Source organism: Pan paniscus, chromosome 17, assembly GCF_029289425.2.
Source record: "Pan paniscus chromosome 17, NHGRI_mPanPan1-v2.0_pri, whole genome shotgun sequence".
NCBI classification, from domain to species: domain Eukaryota; kingdom Metazoa; phylum Chordata; class Mammalia; order Primates; family Hominidae; genus Pan; species Pan paniscus.
The window spans coordinates 38,890,368-38,904,227 of NC_073266.2; the positions used below are offsets into that span (position 1 = coordinate 38,890,368).

Sequence of the window (13,860 nt, forward strand, 5' to 3'; positions counted from 1 at the left end):
AGAAAGAAAAAACTTCTGCTCTGTAAATCTCTTCATACAGCTGGTACCCAGTGTCAGCTGACAATGAACTCAAGTCTATCTCCTGTGTGTGTGTGTATGTGTAAAAGTGTGTTAAAAGATGAACTTTTTTCTTCTTGGCAGGTGTCCTTGTAGACTTGGGTCTGGAGGAAAATGGGACAGCCCATCAGAGAGCAGAAAAATATGTTGTTCGTCTAGACAATGAGATTCAAACCAAGTTTGAAGTTTTTATGAGGAGAGTGAAACAGAACCCGTACACACTGTTTGTGCTAGTTCATGACAACTCCCATGTGGAACTAACGAGGTGATTGGTTCAGAGTGAGCAAATGGAGTCTCCCTTCTACAGGAATAATTGTTACCTAATGAAATATGTTAAAGATGGCCAGGCGCGGTGGCTCACACCTGTAATCCCAACACTTTGGGAGGCTGAGGTGGGTGGATCACTTGAGGTCAGGAGTTAGAGACCAGCCTGGCCAACATGGTGAAACCCCATCTCTGCTAAAAATACAAAAATTAGCTGGGCCTGGTAGTGCATGCCTGTAATCCCAGCTACTTGGGAGGCTGAGGCAGGAGAATTGTTTGAACCCAGGCGCTGGAGGTTCCGGTGAGCCAAGATCACACCACTGCACTCCTGTTTGGGTGACAGAGTGAGACTTTGTCTCAAAAAAAAAAAAAGAAAAAAAAAAAGAAAGAAAAGAAAATGTGTTAAAGGTGATTCCAAAGCCCAGGGACCCTAATCTTTGCCATCTTCTTACTGGTAACTTTTTCCTACCCTTTTCTTGCTTCCTCGACTTCTCTCATCGATTTCATGTTGGTTTTATGTTAACTACATATATTAGTCCATTTTCATGGTGCTAATAAGGACATACCCGAGACTGGGAAAATTTACAAAAGAGGTTTCATTGGACTCACAGCTCCTCGTAGCTGGGGAAGCCTCACAATCATGGCATAAGGCAGGGAGGAGCAAGTCACATCTTACATGGATGGCGGCAGGCAAAGAGAGAATGAGGAAGATGTAAAAGCAGAAACCTCTGATAATATCATCAGATCTCGTGAGACTTACTGTCACAAGAACAACACGGGAAAGACCCGCCTCCATAATTCAGTCATCTCCCACTGGGTCCCTCCCACAACACGTGGGAATTATGGGAGCTACAAGATGAGATTTGGGTGGGGATACAGAGCCAAACCATATCTTTCTGCCCCTGGCCCCTCCCAAATCTCATATCTTCACATTTCAAAACCAATTATGCCTTCCCAACAGTCTCCCAAAGTCTCAACTCTTTTCAGCATTAACCCAAAAATCCAAGTCCAAAGTCTCATCTGAGACAAGGCAAGTCCCTTCTGCCTATGAGCCTGTAAAATCAAAAGCAAGTTAGTTACTTCCTAGATAGAATGGGGGTACAGGCATTGGATAAATACAGCCATTACAAATGGGAGAAATTGGCTAAAACAAAGAGGCTACTGGCACCAGTAGGAACTCAGTGTGGTGGGTCTGACCCCACATTTCCCTTCCACACTGCCCTAGCAGAGGTTCTCCATGAGGGCCCCACCCCTGCAGCAAACTTTTGCCTGGGCATACAGGCATTTCCATACATCTGAAATCTAGGCAGAGGCTCCCAAACCTCAGTTGTTGACTTCTGTGTACCCACAGGCTCAACACCATGTGGAAGCTGCTTCCACCCTCTGAAGCAACAGCCCAAGCTGTACATTGGCCCCTTTAGTCATGGCTGGAGCAGCTAGGATGTGGGGCTCCAAGTCCCTAGGCTGCACACAGCACAGGGCCTGCCCCAAAAAACCACTTTTCCCTCCTGGCCCACAAAAATACTTTTTCCTCCTAGGCCTCTAGGTCTGTGGATGGGAGGGGCTGCCCTGAAGACCTCTGACATGCCCTGGAGACATTTTCCCCCATTGTCTTGGGGATTAAGATTCCGCTCCTTGTTACTTATGCAAATTTCTCCAGCCAGAAACTCCCCCTTATGATACTATCAGATCTCATGAGACTTTCGTTATCACAAGACCAGCATGGGAAAGACCCATCCCCATAATTCAATCATCTCCCACCGGGTCCCTCCCACAACACATGGGAATTATGGGAGCTACAAGATAAGATTTGGGTGGGGAAACAGAGCCAAACCATATCACTACACTCTGGATGAATTTAGAGATTCCTGAAAAAATTTTGTTTTAAGAGCTTTGTGGAACTCAGCTTCGTTAGAGAAAGGACAGCAATAAGGAGGTTAAGATGAATGAGCCCCTGGAAGGGAGATGTGCTTCCCTCTCTGCCTCCACCCCACTTTTCCATTTGGCCTTGCTTCTTTTCCTTCCTCTCTCACTGTTTCTCTTCTTCCTTGCCCTTCTCTCTTCCCTCTTGCCTTTAAAAGCAATAGAGATGCCACTTTCATGACCTGAAAGCTTCCCCAGTTTCCCAGTTTAAACAAGAGAGTATCATATTTACTGGATGAACTTATTATTATTTTTGAGATAGAGTCTCTGTCACCCAGGCTGGAGTGAAGTGATGCGATCTCGGCTCACTGCAACCCCCGCCTTCCAGGTTCAAGCAATTCTGTGCCTCAGCCTCCTGAGTAGCTGGGATTACAGATGCCCTCCACACGTCTGGCTAATTTTTGTATTTTTAGTAGAGATGGGGTTTCAACATCTCGGCCAGGCCAGCCTTGAACTCCTGACCTCGTGATCCACCCACCTTGGACTCCCAAAGTGCTGGGATTACAGGCGTGAGCCACCATGCCTGGCCTGGATGAACTTATTAATGAAAGAAAAGTTGGCAGGGTGCGGTGGCTCACACCTATAATCCCAGCACTTTGAGAAGCCAAGGTGGGTGGATTACTTGGGGACAAGAGTTCAAGACCAGCCTGGCCAACATGGTGAAACCCCGTCTCTACCAAAAATACAAAAAAATTAGCTGGGCGTGGTGGCACATGCCTGTAATCCCAGCTACTAGGGAGGCTGAAGCAGGAGAATCACTTGAACCCAGGAGGCAGAGGTTGCAGTGAGCGGAGATTATGCCAGTGCACTCCAGCCTGGGTGACACAGAGAGAGACTCCGTCTCAAAAAAAAAAAAAAAAAAAAAAGTCAAATATGGATCCATATTTGCTCCTAGATCAAATTCTAGTAATTATCTGGTAGGGGGCATCTTTGCTCCTATGGATCAAAAAGCAAATCAGCAGGGGTGGGGGGTGGCAAATAGTCATCGTGTATTACATATCATGGTTTGTCCTCACCATGTAGTGGGGAGAGAAATTTCAGACATCATCAAGCATTTTTAGATGTTCTTTTCTCCAGGAGATGCTGAGGTTAGGAATCTGGAAGTTTTTGGTTTGTGGTAGGGAAATGTCAGAATTGCAAAGCTCTTTTTCAGAAGCCAGAAAGTGTTTGATAATACTCCACAATCTGAAACCTAGAGCCATACATAGGTATAAATAAGATCTTGTAGAACTTGTTAGATTTTGAAGAAAGGAAGGGAGGGAGGGAGAGAGAGCGGGAAAAGAAATTTTGCCCACATCTGTTCAGGTCTTGTTAGTCTTCTATGAGCAGGAATAGCTCATTGACCCCGTACACCTCATCTTTGAAAGTTTTGGGTGATATTTCTGAGGATACATGTTGGGACTTCTCTGAATTTAATTTTTTGTTGTTGTTGTTTTGGGGTTTTGTTTTTTTTTTTAAACAGTCTAGCTGTGTTGCCCAGGCTGGAGCACAGTGGCGTGATTTCTGCTCACCGCCACCTCCTCCTCCTGGTTCAAGCAATTCTCCTGCCTTAGCCTCCCGAGTAGCTAGGATTACAGGCACACACCGCCACACCCAGCTAATTTTTTTTGTATTTTTTTTTAATAGAGACGGGGTTTCACCATGTTGGCCAGGCTGGTCTTGAACTCCTGACCTCAGGTGGTCCATCTGCCTTGGCCTCCCAAAGTGCTGGGATTACAGACCTGAGCCACCATGCCTGGCCCAACTGCAGATTTAGATATCACTGGCCTAAATGACTGAGTTTGCACTTTGAGGTATATTGGGAATAAAGTGAAAAGGAAAAAAAATACATATTCCTGAAATCTGTCTGAAAAGAAGGAATGTAAATTTTTTTTCCCTTCCGTGTCAAATTTTAGTTGTTTCTTCTCTGCTCCCAATTGAAAAGAGATAGAAAAATAAAAACTAAAACAGTATGTCCATGTTAGTGTCTGATTCTATATCTACTTGGTTAAATGAGGTATTAATATGACTTTCAATTTTTCTACAGTGTCATTTCAGGCTCTTTGTCACATAGCGAACCCAGTCATGGGCTAGCTGATAGAGTCATTAATTGCAGAGAAGTTCTGGAAGCTTTCAACCTCCTGGTGCTCCAGGTCAGCTCCTTCCCATACACTCTGCAGACCCAACAGTCCCGCATTAGCTCTAGCAATGAGGTTCACTGGATACAGCTGGATACTGGGGTGAGTCTCTTGCCTGCTGTCTGATACACTGTCATGTTCTCAGTTCCCAAGAGGGTAGGACCTTGTAACAAAATGTGTCATGGCTTAAGACCATATTCATAAGAATTCAAAATCTAACGTAATGCTTTATGTAAGAGTTCAAAAATCTGGCTGGGTGCGGTGGCTCACACCTATAATTCCAGCACTTTGGGAGGCCGAGGCGGGTGGATCACAAGGTCAGGAGATCGAGACCATCCTGGCTAACACGGTGAAACCCCGTCTCTACTAAAAATACAAAAAATTAGCTGGGTGTGCTGGCACACGCCTGTAATCCCAGCTATTCAGGAGGCTGAGGCAGGAGAATCACTTAAACCCGGGAGGCGGAGGTTGCAGTGAGCGGAGATTGTGCCACTGCACTCCAGCCTGGGGGACAGAGCGAGACTCCGTCTCAAAAAAAAAAAACAAAAAACTAACATAATTCTGTATCTTCCAAAAGTTCCATATATTTACAATTATTATAAGACTAAAGGCTTGTGAATAATATCCTATATAAATTTGATTAGGTGGTTCTTAGGTATCATGCAGATACAAAATTATCTGTCGTATATAATTTTTCAAAAAGAAAATGTTGTTGTTATCTGAGGCCATCATCAATATCCTGGATTTCCTTTGTGCCTTCACATGATTAATTTCACCCTGAGACCTGGAAATTTTATTGTCCTCTTGGATGGCCTTTTTGTCATGTTTTAGTCTGATGATCTGCATCACTGTTAATTACTTTCTTGCTCCTCCAGCAACTGGGTTTTTGTTTTAAATCAGTTTTCACAGTCTTCTGTATGAAATGGGATGATGGCACTGTTACTTTAGATAACTCCATAGTAGCAGTGAATGTGTTGAGACTACCCATCTCAACATTGGATATATCCAGGGATTTATAGTTTTTACTCCAATCTCTAATATTGAAAAATATTTTCTATGACCTGAAACTGTATGCTAAATATACTATCAAAGAAAAGAAATGTGAGTTTCATAAAAATAATAAAAATTAGCCATTAAGCAATGGATCCCTCATTTAAAAATATTGAACACACTGGATATTTTAAAATAAACATGTTTAAGTAAAAAACACCAAAAATGTCTTACATAAAACTAACATTTATTTTTCAACCCAGTGCATTTTATTCTGTCGTGAAGTAGGTAAGTTCTCTGACTTGGCGCTCTTGTCTTCAAGCATTGGTTTGTTCCTTGCAAGCAGGAAGCTCAGGTCCTTGAATCTTGTCTTCAGCAGTCACTGCCTTATGAGAACTAACTCAGCATGTTCTATCACTAGAGATTACTTTGAGCTTTTGCTTTCTTGGTATCTTCTCCATGCCAGCTCCAGCCATTCATTGGGCAGTTGAGGTAGGGGTGAGATAACAGAGCTGCCAGAGTTCCTTTGCCTCCAAACTACAAGGGGAGCCTGTGGGCTACCCAAGTAGCTGCTGGGTTGCTCTGACAAAGAATGGATTGCCAAGAGAATGAATGGAAAGAATAATTATTTTTCTAATTAATTACTTTTTTGAGGCAGAGTCTCGCTCTGTCACCCAGGCTGGAGTGCAGTGGTGCGAAGTCAGCTCACTGCAACCTCCACCTCCCAGGTTCAAGCAGTTCTCCTGCCTCAGCCTCCAGAGTAGCTGAGATTACAGGTGCCCACCAGCATGCCTAGTTAATTTTTGTTTTTTTAATAGAGACCAAATTTCACCATGTTGGCCAGGCTGGTCTCGAACTCACAACCTCAGTTGATCCACTCACCTCGGCCTCTCAAAGTCCTGGAATTACAGGTGTGAGCCACCATGCCCAGCCAAGACTAATTAATTTTTTAATCCCCCAGATAGTTCTCTTATTTTGCATTAAATTTCGATATATTGGAGTGTAGAGAGAACTGTCCTAATTCAGTCTTTTCCGAAAGGGATCACACCCCAGTGAGAGGAAGAAGGACCAATAGCCTCTGCCCTTTATTTTCTCCTACCATGAAATAGAGAAACAGGCTTAAAATAATTTTCCTTAAAAGTCATTTTAGCCAGGCACAGTGGCTCACACCTGTAATCCCAGCACTTAGGGAGGCCGAGGTGGGTGGATCACTTGAGCCCAGGAGTTCAAGACCAGCCTGGGCAACATGGTGAAACCCCATCTCTACAAGAAGTATAAAAGTTAGCCAGGCACGGTGGCATGTGTCTATAGTCCCAGCTACTCAGGAGGCTGAAGTGGGAAGACTGCTTGAACCCAGGAGGTCAAGGCTGCAGTGAGCTGAGATTATGCCACTACATTCCAGCTTGAGAGACATAGCAAGACCCTGTCTCAAAAAAAAAAAATCATTTTAAGGAAATGATTAATTTTTAAGGTTTAATAATGGTATTACAGTTATTTATTTTTATGTTTTTTTGAGTCAGGGTCTGACGCCCATGCTGGAGTGCAGTGGTGCAATCATGGCTCACTGCAGCCTCAAACTCCTGGGCTCAAACAATCCTCCCACCTCACCCTCCCAAGTAGCAGAGCTACACGCACAGACCACAATGCCTGGCTAATTTTAAAAATATTCTGTAGAGACAGTATCTCACTGTATTACCCAGGCTGGTCTCAAACTCTTGGCCTCAAGCAGTCCTCCCATCTTGACCTCCCAAAGTATCAGGATTACAGGCATGAGCCACTGTACCCAGCCTGTGGTTATGTTTCTGAAAAGGGTTTTTGGCTAGGCGCGGTGGCTCAGGCCTGTAAACTCAGCACTCTGGGAGGCTGAGATGAGTGGATCACTTGAGGTCGGGAGTTCGAGACCAACCTGGCCAATGTGGTGAAACCCCATCTCTACTAAAAATACAAAAATTAGCTGGGTGTGGTGGCAGGCACCTGTAATCCCAGCTACTCCAGAGGCTGAGGCTGGAGAATTGCTTGAACCCAGGAAGTGGAGATTGCAGTGAGCCGAGATTATGCCACTGCACTCCAGCCTAGGCGACAGAGGAAGACTCCATCTCAAAAACAAAAAGAGGGGAGGGGCTTCTTATCTTAGATATATCTAGTGATGTACTTCTGGATTAAAGATATGATATCAGGTATTTGTTCAAACTAATTGAGAGGTGAATAGTTATACTCTTCTTCAATTTAGGATTTAAAGAAATCATCCCTGAAATTGAGATCAACATGGGATAAGGGGAAAAAAAGCATTTGATTTAATATACAACAACCTTATACATGTAAGGGAGAAGCTCCTGATGATTAGCGCCCTTTAGTTATATTGAAGCCTATATCCCAGGAGGAGTAACTGGAAAAAAGCAAATTAATTTAATTCAAAAAATATGATTGAGCACACTTGTGGACTTGTGTTGAATCTTGCAAAGAACACACAGAAAACTGATGGTTTAGGCCAAGCACAGTGGCTCATGCCTGTAATCCCAGCACTTTGGAATGCCAAGGCAGGCAGATCATTGGAAGTCAAGAGTTGGAGACCAGCCTGGGCAACACGGTGAAACCCCATCCCTACTAAAAATACAAAAATTAGCCAGGCGTGGTGGCGGGCAACTGTAATCCCAGCTACTCAGAAGGCTGAGGCAGGAGAATCACTTGAACCTGGGAGGCGGAGTTTGCAAAGAGCCGAGATAGCACCACTGTACTCCAGCATGGGTGACAGATTAAAAAAAAAGAAAGAAAGAAAAAGAAAACTGATGGTTTAGAGGAGAAAGCAAAGTACATATCTAAGTCACTATTATCCAGAGGAGAATAAGACAATTTCAAAAAATCAAAATGTTCTGGGAGTTGAAGTGAGGGAGGAGTCACATTTATTTGAGAGGTCCAGGGGAAGCTCCATGGAAAAGAGAGAACAGGGGATGGCCCTAGAAAGACAGGAAGACCTGGGCAGGGGGATGGGGGCAGGAGGAGGCACTCCTGGCAGCAGACAGTGTGGGCAGGGGACACAGAGGAGAAAACTGTGGGCATTTTTCAGAGAATGCTGGATAGGATGCAAAAGAAGACTGGAAATATACACATGGAGGCTGTGAGTGCCAGGCTAGCAAACTTTATACTTATTATACAGGCATTAAGGATTTTTGAGCAACAGTATATATGTATGTGTATGTGTGTGTGTGTGTGTGTGTGTATATATATATAGCATTATTAGAATTTACCTGTTTCTTGTTTATATTAACAATGTAAATGTACAGCTTGATGAATTTTTACAAACGAAACACACCTGTGGGACCAGCACTCAGATCAAGAAACAGAATATTACCACCACCCTAGAAGTCCTGTGTCCCTTCTAGGCATCCCCACTAAAGGGTAACACTATTCTGGCCTCCTGTACTACAGATTTGTTTTGCTCAGCATGGAGCTTATATAAATGGAAACATGGAGTATGTACTCTCTTGTATCTGACTTCCTTTGCTCAACATTATGTTTGTGAAATTTGCAGTTTTCATGAATCGTAAATCATTCTTTTTGCTCTGTGTGTGTGTTACATTATATGACTCCACCACAATTCACGTATCCATCCTATGTTATTTCACATAGTACTGCTGTAACATCCTGGCACACCCTTTAGTAAACGTATGTATGCATTTCTTTTGGGTCTCTGAGAGTGAAATTGCTGTGTCATCAGGTACTCATATGTTCAGCTTTAATAGCTACTGAGAGGCAGTTCATTCAATCTAGAGGCTAAGTCAAAGTGATTAGAAGTAGATCAGTCAGTGGCTTTTCTGATAATTTGGGTTAGAATGAACAAATACATGAATTAGAATGATGGTCCTGGTAGTAAAATGGATGGGAGACACGGTACATTTTCTAGGATTTGTTTATTCAGGGAGAGAGAAGAACCAGAAATATTTTTGAGGCGTTCCCTTTAGTTGGAAAAAAGAAGTTGAAAGAAGTTTTTTGTTTTGTTTTGTTTTTTGAGATGGAGTCTCACTCTGTTATCCAGGTTGGAGTACAGTGGCACGATCTCGGCTCACTGCAACCTCTGCCTCCCGGGTTCAAGCGATTCGTCTGCATTAGCCTCCTAAGTAGCTGGGATTACAGGCATGTGCCACCACGCTCGGCTAATTTTTTTATATTTTCAATAGAGATGGGGTTTCACCGTGTTGGCCAGGTTGGTCTTGAACTCCTGACCTCAAGTGATCTGCCCTCCTCGGCCTTCCAAAGTGCTGGGATTATAGGCGTGAGCCACCGCGCCTGGCCTGAAAGAAGTTTGATTTGTGGAGGGCAGATGAGACTGACTTTGAGTTAAGATGCAGGTGAGCATACCATTGTGTAGATTACAGATTTTTTTTTTTTTTTTTTTTTTTTTACAAACAATGATTATTGAAGCAGCTGGTGTGGTTAGAATCATGGAAGAAAATAACAAAGAACTGCCAAGAGGGTAGTGAGACCAAGGGCCAACAAGTCATCACCACTGGCATTGGCCTCAGGAGTCCTTGGTGACCTTCCAGGGAACAGCGTCTGGAGAGCAGAGCGTTGGACAGGAGCAAAGGCAGAGACAGCAGCGAAAGCACAGGGAGCATGGAGGGTCACTGAGAGGGCAGGCCTTCCACAGCGGGGAGTTTGCCTTATGAGAAGGGACATTCTCCCCCCAGAAATAGTGATTCAATAAGTCATACGATTTATGATACCTGAAACGTATCTTTATAGTAAAATCATTAGTTTCATAACGCATAGTTTAAAGGATGGTTCCACTCATTTCTATTAAAACTTTTGTAACACAAAACCATAGTTACAGTTTAATGCAAACAGAACAGATGGAGAAACCATTCACTTCTAATTCTAATTTTTAGTAGCTCTAGTTCTCAAAACCCATACTGGCTCTAGTTAATCACAGGCCATCTATTTACCAACCTGCTAAGAAGAAAGAGAGAGAAATAAAAATGAGGACAGGTGGATGCAAGGCAGATGCATCGTATCCAGCAGTTCTAATGCTGTGTCGGGAAGAGCAGCAGGCTCGGAATAGGATTTGACATTTTCCCAAAGAAACAGGGGCCAAGGGTGAGAGGGAAACGTGAAGACCAAGTACACACTTCATAAAGCTTTTCCAAATGACTCTGTGTCTGCAGTCCAGATAAGGAGGGAAACTTAGATGAATGACTTTTTTCCCTGTGAAATGACTTATTTGACACAGTTACCCAGAACACAGCTAAGCCCAGAAGGAAATAAGCAAAGGCTTCTAGCCTTGAAAATAGATGTCATTCAATCTATGTTGTCAGTCTCCAGTATCTCTAGGAACATATTCCGGTGCTCTCATAAAGCCTGTTTACTCTCAAACCCTATTCCTAAAAGCAGGGTTTTGGGGGGGCCTCAAAAAATTAAGAGCTGCCAGTTAAAACATGCTTTATTTTTATCTTATGGACCTTATAAATCATACAGTTGTTTCTCTTTAGATGGTTACTGAAAAGCTCAGAACCAGCCGGGCACATTGGCTCATGTCTGTAATCCCAGCACTTTGGGAGGTCGAGGCAGGTTGATCACCTGAGATCAGGAATTCGACACCAGCCTGCTAACATGGTGAAATCTAATCTCTACTAAAAATACAAAAATTAGCTGGGTGTGGTGGTACACGCCTGTAGTCCCAGCTGCTTGGGAGGCTGAGGCAGGAGAATGGCTTGAACCCAGGAGGCAGAGATTGCAGTGAGCCGAGATCACGCCACTGCACTCCAGCCTGGGTGACAGAGTGAGACTCCTCAAAAAAAAAAAAAAAAAGCTCCGAATTTGGGCTACCAAATTTGTAGCCCACTTCTAACAAAATGTGCAGAAGCTGCTGGCATGCATTTTAGGGAATACTTACTTCATCCCTGGCCCAATCTTCCTTCTCTTACCCTTGCTTTTTCTTCCTCTGATTGCTTAATTTATTTTTATCTTAATACATACATATATATATATATATATATAATTTTTTTTTTTTTTTGAGATGGAGTTTCACTCTGTCGCCCAGGCTGGAGTGCAGTGGCACAATCTCGGCTCACTGCAACCTCCACCTCCGGGTTCAAGGTATTCTTCTGCCTCAGCCTCCTGAGTAGCTGGGTCTGTAGGCACCCGCCACCACGCCTGGCTAATTTTTGTATTTTCGGTAGAGATGGGGTTTCACCATATTGGCCAGGCTGGTCTCAAAAAAAAGTGCTGGGTTTACAGGCGTGAGCCACTGCGCCCAGCCTTTATCTTATTACATTTTTTAAAGCTGCCTTATTTCCTTTATGAGTTGGAGAGCACTTAAATAAAAATGTCAACACATAATAAATAACAAAAGTGGGCCAGGCGCAGTAGCTTACGCCTGTAATCCCAGCACTTTGGGAGGCCAAGGTGGGCGGATCACCTGAGTCCAGGAATTTGAGACCAGCCTGGCCGACGTGGCGAAACCCCGTCTCTCCTAAAAATGCAAAAAAGAAATTAGCTGGGCGTGGTGGTGGGTGCCTGTAATCCCAGCCACTCGGGAGGCTGAGGCAGGAGAATCACTTGAAACCGGGAGGCAGAGGTTGCAGTGAGCCAAGATCGCACCATTGCACTCCAGCCTGGGCAACAAGAGCAAAACTTGGTCTCAAAAATAAAATAAAATAACAAAAGTGAGACCAAATGGCACAGGCAACATGACAGCAAGCAGTGACTGTAAAAAACTAATGTAGAAAAGATGCAAAAGAAAGCTGCAAACAAAAACAGATTCATGAACTCGAAAAGCTTATTTAATATCGTAGAGCTTCTGAGTTTAAGGATAAGCAACTTGTCACACTTCTCAAGATCCTCTGAGGGCATCCTTGTGTCACATCCTAAAATAGCTATTCATTTTCATAGTGATGACTGACTCATCAAGAGGGGGCTACGTTAAATACTGTGGATCCTGTTAAAGGAAAGCATATATTCCATTTTTAAAGTAAAATTTGTTTGCAAAGATAAGCTTTTATGAGTTATCATTATGAAATGATGTCAGAAAAGTTAAGGTTTCTGTAACAGAGGAGTTTGTCAATCTCTAGAGCGTTCTGAGGAGAGCCTATTTATCTGTATAGAGAACTACTTCCAGCAGGGAAAAAGGCTGAGAACTGAGGCTGTCTGACCTTGTGTATCCCAACAAAAAAAAAAGAAAACGAACCATGTGCCTGAAGGAAGTGTGTCAACTTTCCACTAATCACATATTCAGTTCCTTTGAAATTAAAAGAAGTTTCACTTAGTGCCTCAGAGATGACTGCAGAGTTGGTGTCGGGTTACATAATGAAACAGTATTTTTTCTTACTTGTCAGGAAATAACCTCTTACAGGGGTCATTTCTGTAAACCCCACTTTCTGGAAAACAAGACACACTGTATCCTGTCCTCATTGGGTTTTTGCTCTGTATTTTGAACCAGGAGGACGTGGGCTGCGAGGAGAAGCTGTACTTTGGCTTGAATGAGTACAGCAAGTCTCTGCAGTGGGGGATCACGAGCCCACTTCTGAGATGTGACGAGACTTTTGAAAAAATGGTGAACACACTCTTGGAGAGGTAAATAGTAAATAAGGCCTTCTGCTCTTCTCTCTAGCTGTACTTGCAGATCTAAAATAGCCAAAAGCCTTTTGTGTCAGTGCTACGGGGTGTTTGATGGAGCCCTTGCAGATGACATGCAAAGGCCAAATTAAAACAGCCTTTCCTAAGATGCCCTACTATTGTTTTATGTGATCATCCAAGATCAATAAAGGAAAATACAACCAAAGTGGGCCATTGCACTACTTTTCATGCTGAGTCAGCTCCCGGTCATGCTTCACTGCTATCATCAGGAGATGGATAGGGCAGAGAGGGATTTGCTTATTCAAGACCCGCTTCTGGCTGGGCGCGGTGGCCCACGCCTGTAATCCCAGCACTTTGGGAGGCCGAGGCGGGCGGACCATGACGTCAGGAGATCGAGACCACCCTGGCTAACACGGTGAAACCCCATCTCTACTAAAAATACGAAAAATTAGCCAGGCGTGGTGGCAGATGCCTGTCCCAGCTACTTGGGAGGCTGAGGCAGGAGAATGGTGTGAACCCGGGAGGCGGAGCTTGCAGTGAGCCGAGACCACGCCACTGCACTCCAGCCTGGGTGACAGAGCGAGACTCCGTCTCAAAAAAAAAAAAAAGTCCCGCTTCTCTGAGCTCCGGCATCTCCTACCCTACACCTCAGACTTTGACATTTTTCCCTCTTTTCTCCCCTGTCCACCACAGGCAAGGACCCTAAGATGATTCAGTAAAAACTAAACTTTACTATGAGAGATTTGAAGTATACACTGGAAGAAATTAAAGAGCAATCAGATAATTGAGGTGAATTCAGTTCTTGGGGCTCCTCCTCCAGTCCCTGGCCTTAGGGATTAAGGAACATAACTCTGCTGTCTTTTCTTCCCTTTTCTAAAAAAAGAAAAAAAAAATCCCCATTTTCAGATTAAACTCTGAAAGAGTTTTTTTCCCTCTGTGA

General features: G+C 43.7%; 1 protein-coding gene across 16 annotated transcripts in view; it reads left to right on the top strand.

The window, feature by feature from the left end:
* Window positions 1–13,860, top strand: part of GREB1L (GREB1 like retinoic acid receptor coactivator) — a 282,480-nt gene that overhangs the window by 229,985 nt on the left and 38,635 nt on the right. For all 16 annotated transcript variants that reach the window (XR_010110104.1, XM_063597209.1, XM_057300484.2 and 13 more), the window contains 3 exons: window positions 142–322; window positions 4,271–4,463; window positions 12,784–12,917. Coding sequence is in view for 15 of the 16 variants with exons in the window: in XM_063597209.1 (XP_063453279.1) it covers window positions 142–322; window positions 4,271–4,463; window positions 12,784–12,917 (508 nt within the window). In the remaining variant the exon portion in view is untranslated. The remainder of the gene's footprint in view (window positions 1–141; window positions 323–4,270; window positions 4,464–12,783; window positions 12,918–13,860) is intronic.